This window comes from Diuraphis noxia, unplaced genomic scaffold, assembly GCF_037042655.1.
Source record: "Diuraphis noxia isolate RWA-SAM2 unplaced genomic scaffold, SU_Dnox_SAM2 contig0003, whole genome shotgun sequence".
Lineage (NCBI taxonomy): Eukaryota > Metazoa > Arthropoda > Insecta > Hemiptera > Aphididae > Diuraphis > Diuraphis noxia.
The window spans coordinates 42,819,026-42,836,770 of NW_028301713.1; the positions used below are offsets into that span (position 1 = coordinate 42,819,026).

The 17,745-nt window shown below is 27.5% G+C and overlaps 1 protein-coding gene across 1 annotated transcript in view; it reads left to right on the top strand.

Annotated features, from left to right (window-relative positions):
• The window catches only part of LOC107167628 (neuropeptide Y receptor type 2-like), a 218,234-nt gene that overhangs the window by 91,851 nt on the left and 108,638 nt on the right, over positions 1-17,745 (top strand). The window contains exon 3 of the mRNA XM_089223629.1: positions 13,239-13,525. Within this exon, the coding sequence (XP_089079755.1) occupies positions 13,239-13,525 (287 nt within the window). The remainder of the gene's footprint in view (positions 1-13,238; positions 13,526-17,745) is intronic.

Genomic DNA, 17,745 nt, shown 5'->3' on the forward strand with positions numbered 1-17,745 from the left:
AGCGTTCGCAGTGGCTTGAAGAACAAAATATTAGAAATTTGCAAGTTTGCGCTAGGAAATCGAACTTTGAGCATTCCAAATGCCTTCAGAATCAGAGAGAAAGATAACAGACGTATACGGCAAGAGTTCACAATCGATTTTTAGCTCATAGTAACAGATTGACTTTCAGATACGATCCAAAAATTAATTATGCTCAACAGTTTTCCGTCCAAATCGGAACCATGAATAAGATCTCCTCTAAGTAAACTTCTGCCAAAAAATGGGCTGATGAACCTAATGGTTTGTGCTGTGCTTCTAGAAAAGTCAGTCTCCCCAATATTCAGGAGCCGCCACAGCCAATAAAAAGTCTTTTGACAAATAATCATTCACTATCTAGATATTTTCTAACCAACATATATTGTAGGTGCAATAGCCTATTTCAAATGACTTCGTTTGGTGCTAAAGAAATTAGAGAATATAATTTAATGCCCACTTTTAAAATAAAGGGCCAAGTTTAACATCTTATAGATAGTCTTTAACTACCATCAGGCCAAAATCCGCAATTCTTACAGTTTTATTTCATTTCAGACGCAGATCAGCTATCGTTGCGGTCAAACATTATTGCAATAAAATAAAATTAATGAAAATTATTGCAATTAAATGATAAAAGTCTAAGTCGTTTTAGATTACCTTCCCCAGTTAGTACAGAAAACAATGTAACATATACAATGGCACATCACAATAATAAAAATGATTTGACCTCTTTTTTCAATGAAAACCTGACAAAATTAATCCCAGATCAAAAACATGCTTTTGTAACTGAAGTCGACAGTGTAAATACTAACAAGGGAAAAAATTTCTTTTTGGATGCCCTAGGTGGTACTAGAAAGACGTATCTTGCAAATTTGATGCTTGCGAAGATAAAACAATCAGGGAAGATAGCAATAGCAGTTGCTTCGTCAGGAGTCGAGAAGTCAACGGCTTCAATTTCCGGTGAAAATATCTTTCGCGTTGACTATTAACAATTCTCAAGGTCAAACCTTCGAATTAGTAGGGATCGAAAAGAATCTTTTACTTATGGCCAACTGTATGTGCGCCTATCACTAGTTGGATCTGCTGATAAGCAATTTATTTTTCTGCCACAAAATAAAACAACATCAAACATCGTTTACAGAGAAGCTCTAACCCAATAAATTTAATGTTTACTTATTTTCAATATGATTTAATGATATATATGATATATGATTAAAATTCTACGCAGACGAAGTTACGGGCGGATACTATAATTAATATGGCAAAACAATGTTTGCCGGGTCAGCTATATAGTGTACAGAGAAGTTTTGAACAATTAAAATAAAATATAATATCAAGAAAGCTGATCAAATTTTTGAAGTGTTGACATATATATCACATAACTGTTACTTAGCAAGTATTTACCTACTGCATGGGTAACGCCGGACGGGATAGCAAGCAGAACCATAATAAATGTTTATGTAAAAAATGTTATACTCATACAAATTATAATTATAGCTATATTGTTTACGAACTTAAGTATATTTACAATAATAAACGATTTAGTAATGTAATTTATTTGTCTTTTATTTGAAATTATTATAACAACTATTTTCCAAGCATGCATCAAATCTGATTGTCACATATTGCTATTTTTTAAGGGCTAGAATACTAAGTATTTTAACAAATACTGTAATTCTTATAATTGTAAACATTATTTTTTTGTTAGTAATATTTTTATCATTTTAATAATAGTATTACATTAAATTATGTAAGACTTATAAAATTTAATATGAAATTAATATAAACATTATGATATACAAAAATCATGTAGGTATGTATTATCTATATTCTATAACAACTGAAATTCATATAACTATTTTTATTATTGTAAATTATGTGTAAATAGATTTAAACGTACGCGAAACATTAATTTTAATCCTAACTTAACCAAACCTAGAACAAAAAAATCAGAATTCGGAAAAAAATAATAATTGGATTTTCATAGGCATTACTTGAATTACAAAGGCAATACAACATAATATATACTTTTTGTGACATAAGCTCATAATATTACCTTGAACTATGCTTTATTTAATATTAATACATTTTTATATTGGGTGAAATCATATTTTTACAATAATAATCAATAAAAATAATAAAATTATTTTTTTATAAACAATAATTTATTAATAAATGTATTCTTTCTTAGAAAAATCCTACAGAGAAAAATAGCTTTTTTGTTTTAGGAATTTTGATTTGGTAAAAAGGTTATAAATGCATTTCAATTAATTGTTTTCATAATATAAAATCATTGTTATTCTTATTATTCTTATTCTTATTCTTATTCTTATTCTTATTCTTATTATTATTATTATTGAAATCTTCCAAAAAATAGAGATATCATAACATTCATAACACTAATAATAATAATATATCGGAAAAGTTACTGCATAATTGAAGTAGCTAAATTGCCTATATAAATCGCCGTGTAACGATCGTTTTATTGGTAAAATACATTGCACAAATATTATATGATTCATATGATTATAAAAAGCCAATTTTGATTCATCAGACTATTCAAAACTTGAAAATCTAAAAATAAAAAAATACTATTAAAATATATTAGCTTCTTAATATTTGTTAACTGTTCTGAGTATGTAACTTGCGATTATTATACTACCACTTTAAAATTCCTAATACAGTAGTGACGTATGATGATAATATTTCAGATATAAGTAATGCATTCAAACACAATATGACCTAAAATTAAGTTTACTAACTTTGTATACTTAGCTGATCTTTGATTAAAATATATTTTTTTACTGACACGTAATATTGGTATATGTTTCATTTTATTCTTGTTGTTGAGCATTCTCTATGAAAAAATAAACGAAATTTCGTCCTTTTGGACGTGAAGAGAAAGGCCAATTAAAAGTTTAAATTAATTTTTTATGAACCCTCTTCTGACATGAAAATCCACTGTATACTCTAACCCGTCATCACCTTTGCGACGTTTTTATTTCAAAGTTAACAAAGTTCACTCAGCTGCAGATAACATTATAATAAATAGAAGCCGAGCCGTGTATAATTGATATTATTTAAATTAATTTTTTTTTTTTTTGAATCATCGCAACAAAAATGCACATCATATTCATTTAGTATTTTTAAATCATAGCCATTTAAATGTTCTCAAAATTTTTTTATACTGATCTCTGAAGCTTAAACATAAATAAACATAATATGCTGTACTCGTATGATATAATTAAAATAGACATTCTAGTGCATTTGTTGGATGTTTAATCTTTATACTAAATTAAATATTGACATACTACAAGACTATGGAATTTTTTTTTTCCGAAATGAAAAGTAACAAAGGATGAAGAAATTAATTATTGAAAGGTTAAATAATTAATAATGTAAAAGCATAAATTAAAAAAAGCTAAAAATTGTTCGCTTCTAATCACATTACATTTGAAAATTTTAATTTCACACCATTTGTATAAGATAACAATAACAATATTCGTTTTACCGTAATTGTTTATATTATAATATATCAACATCCTTCAATACATAATAATTTATACTATTCAACATAACATTTACATACTTTTACATTAAATAATATAATATATTAGTTTTTTCATTGTTGAAATGATAATAATGTAGGTACTAAATATACTAATTATCTATTTATCTAACATTCCCCATATATAAAATTCGTAATACAAATTGTACTTGAATTATTGTACTGTGTTGAAAAAATTGATATACTACATTTTGGGAAGGACCATAATACAATTATTGAATCTTTTATAACGCAGCAAAGAAAATAGGCTAACATTTTACTTCAAATAAAAATTAAAAATAAAGATGTAATTCTATGATATTCACTAGAATTTACTAGATGATTGAAATAACTAACGTTATACTCATCTACTTAAGAACCCACTAATTTAATATATTTATAAGTGTAATTATGTATTTTAAATAAAAATAGTTCCTAGAAACATTAATAAAATAATCAGGTTTACAGTTCAGAAAACGCATTAATAAGTCTAAAGAGTAAATTAAATGATTTAATAAAATATGACTGTTTTTATAATCATTTCAATGGGTATTTTTATTTTTAAAAATGCACTTTGGATAAAAAAGTTTACATTATTTAGTTATTTCCAAAACGCGTCAATCTCAGTCGTAAAATGTACTTGAAAAGTACGGATTATCATTATTTTTACTTTTATTTTTATTTTGAATTGATTTAAATAATTTTTTTCCAGACATTTTATGTTTAAACTATATAATTTCAATATTTTATATTTTATAGTGATATACTTACAGTTAGATAATTATTTCTTCTATATGTAATTGTATCGGTTTTTTTTTTTTACTGTACGCAAAAATAAACCAGTTGTGCAAATACTAGTGAAATATGTGTTAAAATATTTCGTATTGTAACTGAAAAATAATGTTTAAATTAGTGTTTTAGATACGTATTTTCAATAGGGTATTTCGGAAAACATGTTCGAACCCCGTACCTTATTGTATATTAGTTATAACTATAAATAACATTACACTCACTCTTCACAGTGATATCTACAATTTTGTATTTAAATTTTAAACTAGTCCGTGAACGAAAAACGTTGTTGGTAATAAAAACTATATAGTATATAGGACGTAGGTAAATATTGTCGTATACACCAATGAACTTCAAATGTACACAGACTTCGTGGCAATCGAGTCACACGATCATACCACACTCTAATCATAATTAAACGTTTTATATTATAATACGAGTATTACCTTATTACACATTGATGTCTTTTGGCAATCGAGTCTCACGATCACCAAACTCTGACTACAATTCAGTTTCTGACGTACACTGTTTAAACACCAATAATCATTTAAAGGTAACACTTAATTTTATAGTTTATTTACAATGTTGTTCAACAGTGTGACAGTGGTTCCATTAGGCGATCACTACTGAAGGACCCCCCTACCTCCCGTTTTCCTAGTCATATTCCGTATATAATATGTATTATTGATTAACCTAGTTCTATTTTGCTACATGTGCTAAAAACTTACTAAGACTTAATACTAAATATTGTTTTTTATTACACACATAAACGTGTACTTTACCTAATTAATAATTTAATATTAATGATGTATTTGGTATATTTTGTACTAGCTGATCCCCGTGGACTTTGTTTCCCGCTAAAAATACCAACTCCGTATGATTCAAAATTTGTGTTTAATTCGTCATTTATACCCAGCTAGTTATGTTCAAAATTTCCCGTGACAAATTCCTGTGGATTTATAAATTTACAAAATCTTGATATTTTAGCAGAACGTTGCTGAAATTACTTCTACTCATTAGTCTATATGTGTAAAAATCATTTCAGAAACATTTTTTACCTGGAGAATCTCCCTTGTAGTTAGATTGACTTGTGGAATGTTGATATAATATCCATCTTATCCATTACAAAACATAAATGAGTATTGGAGAGCATCATGAGTATCGTTGAGTTTCGTTGAAGCGCTGGAGAGTATTGCATTTTGCCCGAAGTATAATGTCTCTTTTAGTAAATTCTTGGCCAACATTTGCCAACTCCATCTGATTGTAGATCATTGAAACGGCCTATGTGCTCGTTTGATGGTTTTCGATCACTTTAAAGTCAGTAGATTTCAGTGGTAATGTTTCAATAACATATGAATATAACTAAAACCTTGTACATATGGATTGCCGCTTAGGAGAAGTACTTGCAAACCATATAACATTTTCCCCTCGGCGTGAGGACATATGAATAGTCTATTTAATTCTCCATTTTCCATGAAATAAATTTGTAAACATTTTGGTACTTCATTCGTGCTTGGTGATAGTGAACCAACTGCATGATATAGCCAACCTTAAATTTTAAATGAAGGCATGAAATCTCCATATCTTATTTCAGTGACACCATAAGACGTCATTTTAAAGGTAGAATTATGCTTCCGTATACTGTCAAGAAAAACTTTAAAGTGATCATGTGTGCTATTAATCAGACTATTTAATGGTTTTAGCGGATCGACGATTTCTTTCAAAAGAATATTACCACCAGAACACCAAAGATGGAGTTCTTCAAAAGGCAATTCCACTGTCTGGCAAAACTTACAAATTGTAATCATATTGTCAATAAAAACATGGGAATCATTTTAATATTTAATTGAAGCACCGTATTTAAATATGGACATGACTTTACACCTCTAAGAAGACTGTAATGAATTATTGGTTTCCCCATTGGCATTTGTATCATTTTCAACTCAAATTAACAATTTTAATCAAGTAAATTGTGATAACCTAATGAAGCGCAAAAATGTTGATGAATATTGAGAAAACGAGAAATAGATAGTGCAAAAAAAATAATAAATAGTTATAAATAATTCACGACCTTAGATTTAAAACCAATAACAACATTACAGAAAAAAAAAACCTTTAGTATATTTTTTAGTGGAAAGGTTATGCTATTTTTTTGTCTTTAAATATTAAATTATTTTAATTTTTTAATTAATAATTAACTTATTATTGGACTAAATTTATGCCTGTGACACCACTCATAAAGAATGTATCTTTCTATTGGTGTAAGCATTTTTTAAATCAGTTCAGTAGTTCAAGAGATTACCTTCAACAACGTCATTAGTTGACTTCTATTTATATTATTATAATTAAAAAATAATAATAATAATACTATATAATATATAGATATATTAGGTTTTTTATTACAGTAACTTTATGCACTTTTGTATTATTGCTTTCGCATCCTTAAATCATGTATTCGGTACAACCCAATTGATAATTTTTAAGATAATCTCTGAGCCCTGTATTACATACGTAGACTTTTAAATTGTAATAATTTCACAACAAGAAAAGAGAAGATTATTGAAAATCTTGGTTTTGGAAATTATGTTTTAAAACTGTAATTTTTTTAATAATCCCACAGTACAAAAAAGTTACCGGCATTTTTTGGGGTATTTTAGGGCATTAAAATCCCAGCCCTAATAGTCACCCATCCTGAACTTATCGCAAGAAGTATGCGAATGGTGAAAACATAGTCTAAATAAAGGTACTTTATTTTCCGTATGTATTCAAATAGTCATATTAGTTTTGAATTTTAAAGCATGAAGTTAGTAAGAAGTATATAAAATAACTATGGTTGGCTGACGGCGCGTATAAGGACAAACCCGAATACTATGTATTCAAGTAGGTAATAATTGTTGGCCAGAACCAATGATAAATACAATAGAAAGAGGTAGATATTTTTGATTTTACAGTTGTATTAATTCAAATATTAAAGTTCAAATTAATTAATAATAAAAAATGTATTATTATTTTTTTAAATTACTTATTACTGATGGATGATAAACATAGAAATGTAAACAAATCTTAAAATTGAAATAAGCACTTATAGATTAATATAAATAAATATTAAGTCGATAAGACGTATAACTGAAGCTTCGATCGGTTTGTGTTTACACTAGCGAAAGTCTGATGGCCGGTGGGTCTTCTTACGGTTCAGATGTAATATAGTTGCTTGGGTCCATCATACTCGATTTTTACGCATGTGGTCAACAATAACAGTATGAAAATGGTCTTGAGTTCTAAAACTAAAGACTTTTGATCATAAGGCTAGTGTTCTGTTATAGGAACAACGAAACCATATAAGTGATATCATATATTGTTGTTATTTACTTTTACTTTAACATTTAAAACAAGTTAATAGATATTTTATGTAATTTGCTAATACCTTTGTTAAAAGTTATATCTAGAATTTTGTAAATTATCTACAAATAAAAAATGTATTATTACCTACTATTAGTCAATTGTTATCTATTATGTACATTAGTAATCATTAATATTAGTGATTGTTACGCCGAAACGTAACTAACTATAATTTAAGTAACAGTGAACTGATATAATAATAATTAACAATAAAAGTATAAACACATATAATATATATATATATATATATATAACGAGTTATAAAGCTTAATATTAGACGCTACGAAGCAATGACCTAGATTTAAATATAGTAAATATTATGTATTGTTTATTATTATAATCAGATTTTCTGTCGATTTAGTGTTGTATCGTATTATTATAAGGCGTGTTACCGTGAATAAGAGTGTCAATGTATCATGTATATGTGATATGTCATAATATTGAAGTATGTGTGTGTGTGTGTGTGTGCGTGTGTGTGTGTGAAGACGAATAAACTGTGTAAGCACTCTTCATCACATCGATAATATATAACTATATTATAAAAATATAAGATATACTGAAATGATTTATTATATTTTTCTGAGTGAGTGTTACTATATTTTTCACTGGGTCATGAAAAACCCCACTAGCAGATTTATAGAAAGCACACTGTTTATACAACTATCAATCGATATAAGATTATTTTGGTTCGGCGATGGTCATAACGATTAGTTTTAGTGCCTCATCAAAGATTATACTGTTATTATTGTCGATATTCTTTTGATTAGATACATTAGTGTATTTTTCGAAAACATCCGCTTTATATTATAATATAATAATATGTTTGTCACATGCCACGTTATAATTCACTGTGTACATCTTATGCCAGATCGATTGTGGAAAAGATATCGATGATTTATCGAAGCCAACATTTATCTGATTTGAACATTTTGTGATTAAATAATAAGTGTGTATATTTCGATGAGATCGTAGCCGTACCAGCTGCAGTCACTGACAGTGATCGAACTACATGGACATATTTCGTATCAATGTAAAGCGCCTGAAGTTGTTTTTTGTAAGAAAACCATGTAGCTGTAAAGCAACTTGGGTCGTCATAAAGATTTTTTCATTTCTACATGTTAAATGTTATACATATCGTGTATCAAACGCATTAACTGCAGTTATGGAATCCTATATAATATACATAGGTACTTCAGACGATGACGCACGAGATAAATAAAACTAGTGATCTTTTTATTTTTTCATTATTATCTAACGAGTTTTAAGCTATTGCAATATATAAATAACATCACTTTGGTCAGCCAAAACACACTACTGCTTGTGATTTTGGGTTGCCTGAATCGCCTAAAGTAACGAGCTGCTATTCGGATAGTGACAAAAATAATATCATTCCGACAAAAATGAAAAGTTTTTCCAACAGAAAAATTATTTGCTAAACGTGCTAACGCAGCAAAGATTTGATTTAAAATAACAATACGATATAATTGAAAGCGTAATCTTCTTTTTTTTAAATTCGAAACGGTTACAAACATTTATATTGTTTGCATTTGCAGCAAACATTTAATTTCTATTTCTGCACATAATTTAACATTTCTCTGATTTTCGTAATTGCCTTTGAACTTAAGAATTTAAGTTCAACTGACTCGAACTATAATTAGATAAGAAAAGAAAAAAAGTTAATATCCTTGTATTTTACTATATAAAACCCACAAAAGAAAAATTGAAGTTTTTATAACATTTTAACGAATTAAAGTATGCCATTTGTTTATTTTAATATTTTTTCATGAAATATGACCAATTACGTCGTCGATGATAATCTTTGTATGAATAAAAAAAATGTCATTATTTCCAATAGTTTAACAAGTTCACATTTATAATTTATGTTTATTAATGGCCATTTAAATAAACTGTTTGAAATCTAAAATCGTTATAAAAAAATAACGAACGAGTAAGAACTGTAATAACATTATGCTTGTATGTAGTTAAGGAGTTTTGAACCATTTTAAAGGTTTGCAACCATCAGTGAAAATAATATCTCGCAGTTCAGTACACAATAATAATTTAATTTTGAAGAATAATAAGACGCACGCAAACGTGTAAAATGTGATAAACATATTTCACTACTGTCTGTCAAAATAAAAATAATAATAAATACCGTAAAATAAATATCATGCATTTATATGGTACGTGTGTAAAATAAAACAAAGACGATTTACACAAAACCTCATAGGTTTTATTATTTTTCACGTCCTGTGACTTTTTAGTCCATTCCTCATTTTAAGCGTCTTTTGTTATTATTATTACTATCATCATCTCATGGCTAGTAGATGAATTTCATTGTTACAATTTTCAGTGTGAAACATTGCGTATAAGAAAAGAACATTGTATTGAAAAGATTAGTTGGCTACCTAGGAATTTTCAGACTGTGGCGATGAATCATAAAATGTTTGTGTTCCATATACGCAATTTCGAAATTATTATGTACCTATTGCGAATAAACCAAAAGAAGGGTAGGTACATGTATAATTATAATGGCATACGAATTATTTTTCAAAAAACTATTCGCACTACTTAGTATTTGATCCTTCCATCATTACAAATACGGCTTTGGATATAAATTGTTTTTATTTTTCACGTTTTATTATTTGGTTAAACACTATAGGCGACAACAACATGAGTTAAAGTACTTGATAGTAGAAAGTGATATAAAATATTAGAATGAGAATTGCAAGTGAATATTGATCCATGCGTAAATTAATTTTAAATCTGTTTTGCTTGAACCAACATGATTTTAAGACAAACGAGTATCATGCGAATTCGATTCAAACCAATTGTTCCAAAGAAATCGCATATAGTAAATGAAATAAAAATTTTTAGGAGTTAAAATAATGAATTGTAGATTAATTTTAAAAACTGGATGGCACAAAACATTTTTTGTTAAAATATAATAACCACACTGGAGTCGCTAAAAATGACTACCATTATTCCTAACAGTTATTATGACAGCATAACTCACGCTATGTTTAAGAAGAGACTTAACATAATATATTTGTCATCAAAACAATTTAGGTGAATTAATTTTTTGGAGGCAAACAAATTGAATTTAAAAATGTATAAACACAAAAAAAATTATATTCTATAATATTATATGAATTTTAAACTAATTTGAAAATAAATATTATGCAATTTATTATTATCTACTAAAATAATAAACTCAGGTCTAGGGAAAAGTTAAGTATTGCACAAAATTGTTTATCGACGATTTATTATTACAATAAAATACTCAAGTGAATAGTGGGTGATGTTTAATTGCTTTATAATGTTAATTTTCCAAATAAAAAGTTTATAAAACATTCGTGTTTTTTTAGATAGTACCTACATTTAAAGATAATTTTCAAAAAAAATCTACAGTTTTCGGGTATTAATAATAATTCTCCCCAGGAATAGTATTAAAGAAATCAGTTCATTTTGGCCACAACGATAATATATTGCACTCTCTTTTTCATCTGTGGGCGAATATCGTTGAAGTCGACGTTGGTTATTCTGAGTAAGTTTATATTACATACCCACACACACACACGCATATATATATACACACATCATACCCGTGTATTTTAAAATAATATGAGTAATGACAGTAACCAATATAATTTTAAATGTGTTACATAATATATGGTATATAATACATTTTGGTTATATACATGACGTTTATACTATATAAATCATTGGACATATAGTTTATAATATATATACATATATTGTTGGTTTCAAGCTTATAATAATGTTTATTTTTCTTTAATCTTTTTTTTTTGAGACAAAATAGTGAGGGTTGATTAAAAAAACGTCTCTACTTTTTGACTTACCACAAAATGTGTTACAATAAGACCCTTTTGTGTTATTATTGTTTTGTCCGGTCCGTATATTCAGATTCACTCATATTTGGGTACACTGTACACACGCACATTCTACTCGTATACATATTATATCTATTTATGTGTAGTACATACCGTACCTAAGGTATCTTCTTTGTCGAATAGAAAATTAAGTTGAATGGCTTCCAAGGGAGTGCTCGGGCAAAGTTGGTACGTCACGTAAACGCACGACGTGGTGCCCATTTGGTTATGCGTATTGTTGTAATACAGATGAATCCTTTTTCACCATACCCCTAGAAACGTCCACGGAGACTTATCCTTCAGAATTAATTTCAACAACTGCAGAAAAGAATGTAATCCTACATCTACTATATAGTCTTGGCACCCGTCCTTTACGTGATGTGTATAAAAGTCATAGGTTACTTACCTATAAATTACATAAATGAGTATTCAGTTAATAATATAGAAATATCATTATCTCAAATTAATGGAATTAAAACATGTTTAAGTACGTTCACAATTGTTCAGTTTCTTTTTTAGAAAACAATGTATTTTAACGTTATTAATAAAATGATGGTGCAAACTGCAAATAATTTTATGATTTTCAAAAAAATAAAAAAAGATGGTTTTTGAAAAATATATATTTCCTACACAATTCATAAATTATTGATTTCTGAAAAATTATGTTCGTCTCAATTGTGTAATTATTCAGATACATAGATATGTGAAAAATAAATAAAAAATGAATAATATAACAGTGTGCATAACTAGAATATTGTAGGTAGTTACCTTAATTGTGTTCGTATTTTATATTATAATAAACATATAAAAAATAATAATTTATTATATTAATATGGAATATTTAATATATTGTAACAAAATCGATTGAAAAGAAATACATACTTATTCATGAGTTCTTTCGTATCTATATTTAATAATAAAAAAGTCACTTAAAATGCAAATACCTATTAACTGATGTAAGGTGTAAACGTCGCACAAGACACCTAGTGATTTCATTTTGATATGTAAAACCCTTCTTCGTATTATGATTATTGGTGCACCATGCTTAGAGCCCTTGTCACGAGCTGTCAACTAGGGGTATCTTCCAGAACTTGGTTGGAAAAAAATACAAAAACATCTGCATCATGTCACCCTACATTATCTATGTTTTATATAATTCATAATATTTTTTTTTTCATTTAAATGTTAATAAAATAATGAAGGGTGAATCCTAATGAATTTTGTTAAAATAACAATAATTTAATCTATAAAATTAAAAGAGATTGATATTATTATAAAACATAATATTATTGGTCCAAATCTAGTAAGACGGCATAGTTGAATTTCTAAAAGACTACTTACAGCTATAAAAAATTAATTTTGTTTTATTGTAAATAGAAACTTTTTACGTATATCCTGTGCCTATGAATTTATAACTTATATTATATTAATGATAGTTCCATTTACTTTCATGAGAGATAATTCTTAATAATGTACTTATAGTACACCTTGTCAGATGATTATTTAGGTGTCTATATTGAACTTTTAATATTACGTTTGTGAATAATATGTCATGGCTTATATATACCTTAACGTTTATTTTTACCACATTTTTGCAGGTCATTGGATGTTTGGTGAGATATTCTGCCATATAGTTCCATACGCCCAGGGCACTAGCGTGTACACTTCCACGTTGACGCTGACGTCTATCGCCATCGATCGGTTCTTCGTCATCATCTATCCGTTTCAGCCAAGGATGACTATATGGACTACCGCGCAAATAATCGCCACCATATGGATATTCTCGTTGGTAGCCACACTACCATACGGTATTTACATGGCCAACAAGGAAATGTATGGGAAAGATTTTTGCGAGGAGACGTGGCCACAAGAGACGTTCAGAAAGGTAACTTATCCATTTATTGACAGCAACATATATTATATAATTTATAAAATATATAAATCAAATGAAGCGTTTTAATTATAATGAAGCAGAATAACTACCTAGGTGATCTATTTCTGAAAAAAAGTATGTAGGTTAGGTTTTATTAATAAAATATATTATTAGTTTCCTTACAACTTATGTATAGTAGCACACGGGGAAATTACACGTTGTTTTTATTTTTTAATTCTTATACATTACTACTTATTTAACAAACCAAATTCTAATAATATTATTTTATAACTGTATATTAATTAAATTTTTTAAGTTCAGCTATTAGTTATAGTCAAATTAACTTGAACTACAGCTATGAAATTATTACGACTAAGAGTTTTATAATGAATAAATATATATATACATATATTTACATATTATAACATTACAAGTACATAATGTATTTAAATAAATATTTGGCTTGATTTTTAATTTTTTAGAACTATTTGATATAGTATATAGTATAACTCGTAATATCATTCAACAGAGTAAGTTGTATTTGACATTATTTTGGCAAGTGTTTTCAAAGAAGGAAAAACAATCTGATAAAATGTTTATTTTTATTTGTTTTACGCTTAGAACATGAAATATGTGTAATTTTGTTAACTGTTTTTAATATAAAACAGTGTTATGTATTTTTTTGTTTTAAATTACTATAGTTTAAAAAACAATCAGTAATTTATTCTTCAAAACTACAAACTAGTGTTAATCGTGATAAATCTCTTTGAGGAGTGGTCTTATTACACATATCACAAACTGTGAAATCCCGTTTATTTTTATTTACATAAGTTAATCGCAGTGCGTTGAAAAACGATTTTGTTAAATTTTCGCTGTAAATTATTCATTTAATAAAATATTCATACAGCGGATTTAAGCATTAAGTAAAAACTCAGATACGATAGAAGATTGAAAATAAATATTTATGTAAGTTGCAACACCAACTAACATTGATCAATAATATTTTTTGTTTAAAATCTTTATGTTTACAGATATTCAATTTTACCAACTTAATATAGTCAACGGTCGTATTCAAATAACAATATTACTTTAGTTTGAAGCTCGTATTGAATTTCCTTAGATCTGTACGCAGTATAATATACCAATAATGTTGTTAGAATGGAACGTTAGAATTGAGACAAACTGCATTTATTTTTTTTTTCTCGTTATTGATGAGTGTAGTTGGGTAAGAAACTATAAAATGACTTGGAGTAGTGAACATTTTTATTCGCACAACTAAACGATAAAATTAAAGTATAAACTATTTTTAAGCTGTAAAGTATATGGGTTATGTATATTTATATGCGTAATACCATACCACAACGTATGCAATATAATTTAATATGGATAGTAATTTAACTAACGTTTTCCTACACACAAAAATAAAATAAAATAAATATATATATATAATTATTTATGACTCAATGAAAAATGTACATAATATTATTCTGCGTGTTATATAGTTTTTTTTTTGATAGACGTGAAACTCAAAAATTAACGTGATAAAAATTATGAGCAAGTGAAATATGTTTCAAAAAAAATAATACAAGGCATTTGAAGTGTGTAATAAATAAATTCTCACAAATATAAATATCTAAATAACCTTACAATCAAACGTACTATAGTGTGTTTTAAATTGCATACATAATTAATGTCTAACATTATAGTAGTTAACGTATTATATGTATAACTTAAACTACTTTATTCATTACTAGCTAATTGATAATAATTTTATATTTTGGGTAAATTATAAAAATATGGACTAAAATGAGTTGTCTACACCGATTCGAGAACGATACAAAGTTTGATATTAACGGATCTGAATATGATAATTAATTAATAATAATGTGTTTGATTCGTATAAATATTATACATACATATGTTACGGGCCAAAGTCGAGTTCGGGAAAACCACAGAAATGCCCGGGCAAAACGTTAACTGCCCACAATCCTTAGGAAAAATGTCATATTTCGGCTTTTGACCGGGCAAACCTAGTTATGACCAACCTCATTTGGGTAAAACCGTATACTGACTTTTATCGTAATGGCAAAACCGTACCTAGTGTCGTATATACGTTCGCTAATATTAAATATAAATAGTGATTTTTGTCGTACGAATTATTACGATTATAAATGACCCCACGTATCTTGTTAATTTATCATTGTTATCGTATTTGATCGTATCGACGGTCAAAAGCCGAAATATGACATTTTGCCTAAGGATTGTGGGCAGTTCGCGTTTTTCCCGGGCATTTCTGAGGTTTGCCCGATTTTGGCTTTTGACCGTAACATATATATTATATTGTAAATAGTAAATAGATGTATGATTATGAAAATTGTTGACTTTAGGTCTACTACTATCAACATTATATTACTTATTTGTATCTGGTGATACAGTTCTATAAGGATTATAAAATAATAAATGTATCCGATTGAAATGATAATAATGTGATATATTATAATAGCGATCAGCTTGCGTACGCGATTTGTACTGCATTATTTATTGAGTTACCTTTAGTATGAAATCTGTTAGATTAAAATGTAATAAACTGCTTTAGTTAGTTAGTAGTTAGTGAGTTTCCACTAAATTTAAATTAATAATATATCTAGAAATCGAATAGAATAACTAATTATTATATGCAATACCCTATTGAGAGCAGTTAAACAGTTAACTAGTTGAAGAGTGTAGATACAAAATTATTATTATGATATTAAAAAACAACTATAACATTCAGAAATAATATTATTATACTATTTATGTTGAAATATTTCTTGCATTTATGTATCCCAAAATGGAAATCTAAATCAAACATTTGACAATTTAAAAATGAATACATGAAAATATCAACAAAATGAAAAATATCTCTAATATATATAGCACTATGAACGCGAAATTTCCATATTCTCGTAGGTATGTTAGTTATGAATTTAATTATGATACAATATCGATGCACAGGAGTTGAAGTACGTTATGGCTGTGTTGATAATTGTTATTAATAATTATTATTTAATAAAATTATCAAGTTAATCGTCATATCTGTTATCAGTAGTGAAAACGATACCAACTAGTTAACATGCTACGGAAATGAATTTTATTTTAACTACTTACAATGCACACAATATAACTGAACAATCAAGAATAATTTATATAATATCCAACTAAATTATACGGTTTATGTCATTATTTGGTAAGAGTTCTATATATTTTATGAAATAACACCATTTCATACTTTAACACTAATATATATACATATAACATCGACAATAAATCAGTGCAATTAATGGGGCTGGATCGATATATACACCGACGTCCGACGCTGATGTTCAAAAGACGAAAGTTTCATGAACGATTTATGTTTTTCGCTTGAGTTTCCAAACCATCGGTATAACTGTATAAGTAAAGAACTTTTCTCGGATCTTCAACTTAATTTTTTACTCTCTCCTAGAAACCAAATAAAAAATAAATATTACCCCAGACGAATAATAATGATGAAATAGTTCTCAATAAGCCACTTTTATAATTGTTGTGCAAAAACAACTCTGACAACAAGACAATAATAATATACTCAGTTGTCAAGTATTATGCGTTTAATGTCATTATTTATTATTTACACTCGAAATCTTTATAAACAGCTGCGAAGTCAGAGCAGAAAAAGCATCACGAATTTTCATGATTCCGTTTCATTGTTGTTGCATAATTATTATTTTATAGTTTGTTTCAACTATTACGGAAACGTGCAATGCACTTTAATAATATTAATATAATCCTTACTTATAATAATATTACATAGGTAATAGTGTAATATATTATTACTTACCTAGACGTCCAATCCCAATAAATTCGTATCCTATGATATCTGTCCGGTAAGTTTAATCTCGACTACAGTTCTATAATATTATAAACCACAATATTCGTCCCTCTACGTATAAATAATTGTTGTTTTAACATTACATCGAATGGTGCATGAATAAAATATAGTATATTATATGTATACTACCCGGCACCCAATCGTTGACAGCCAATAGATTTATAACGGGGTGGCCACCTCTCCATATAAAAGAGAGTATTAATGTTTCTGGAAAGATTTTCTGAAATATTATGTAAAAAATGTTTAATATTAATTATGTGTCTTTTTAAAGTATGCTTGCATTTTACCAAGAATTGAATACATTTGTAAGTTTTTTTTGTTTCTT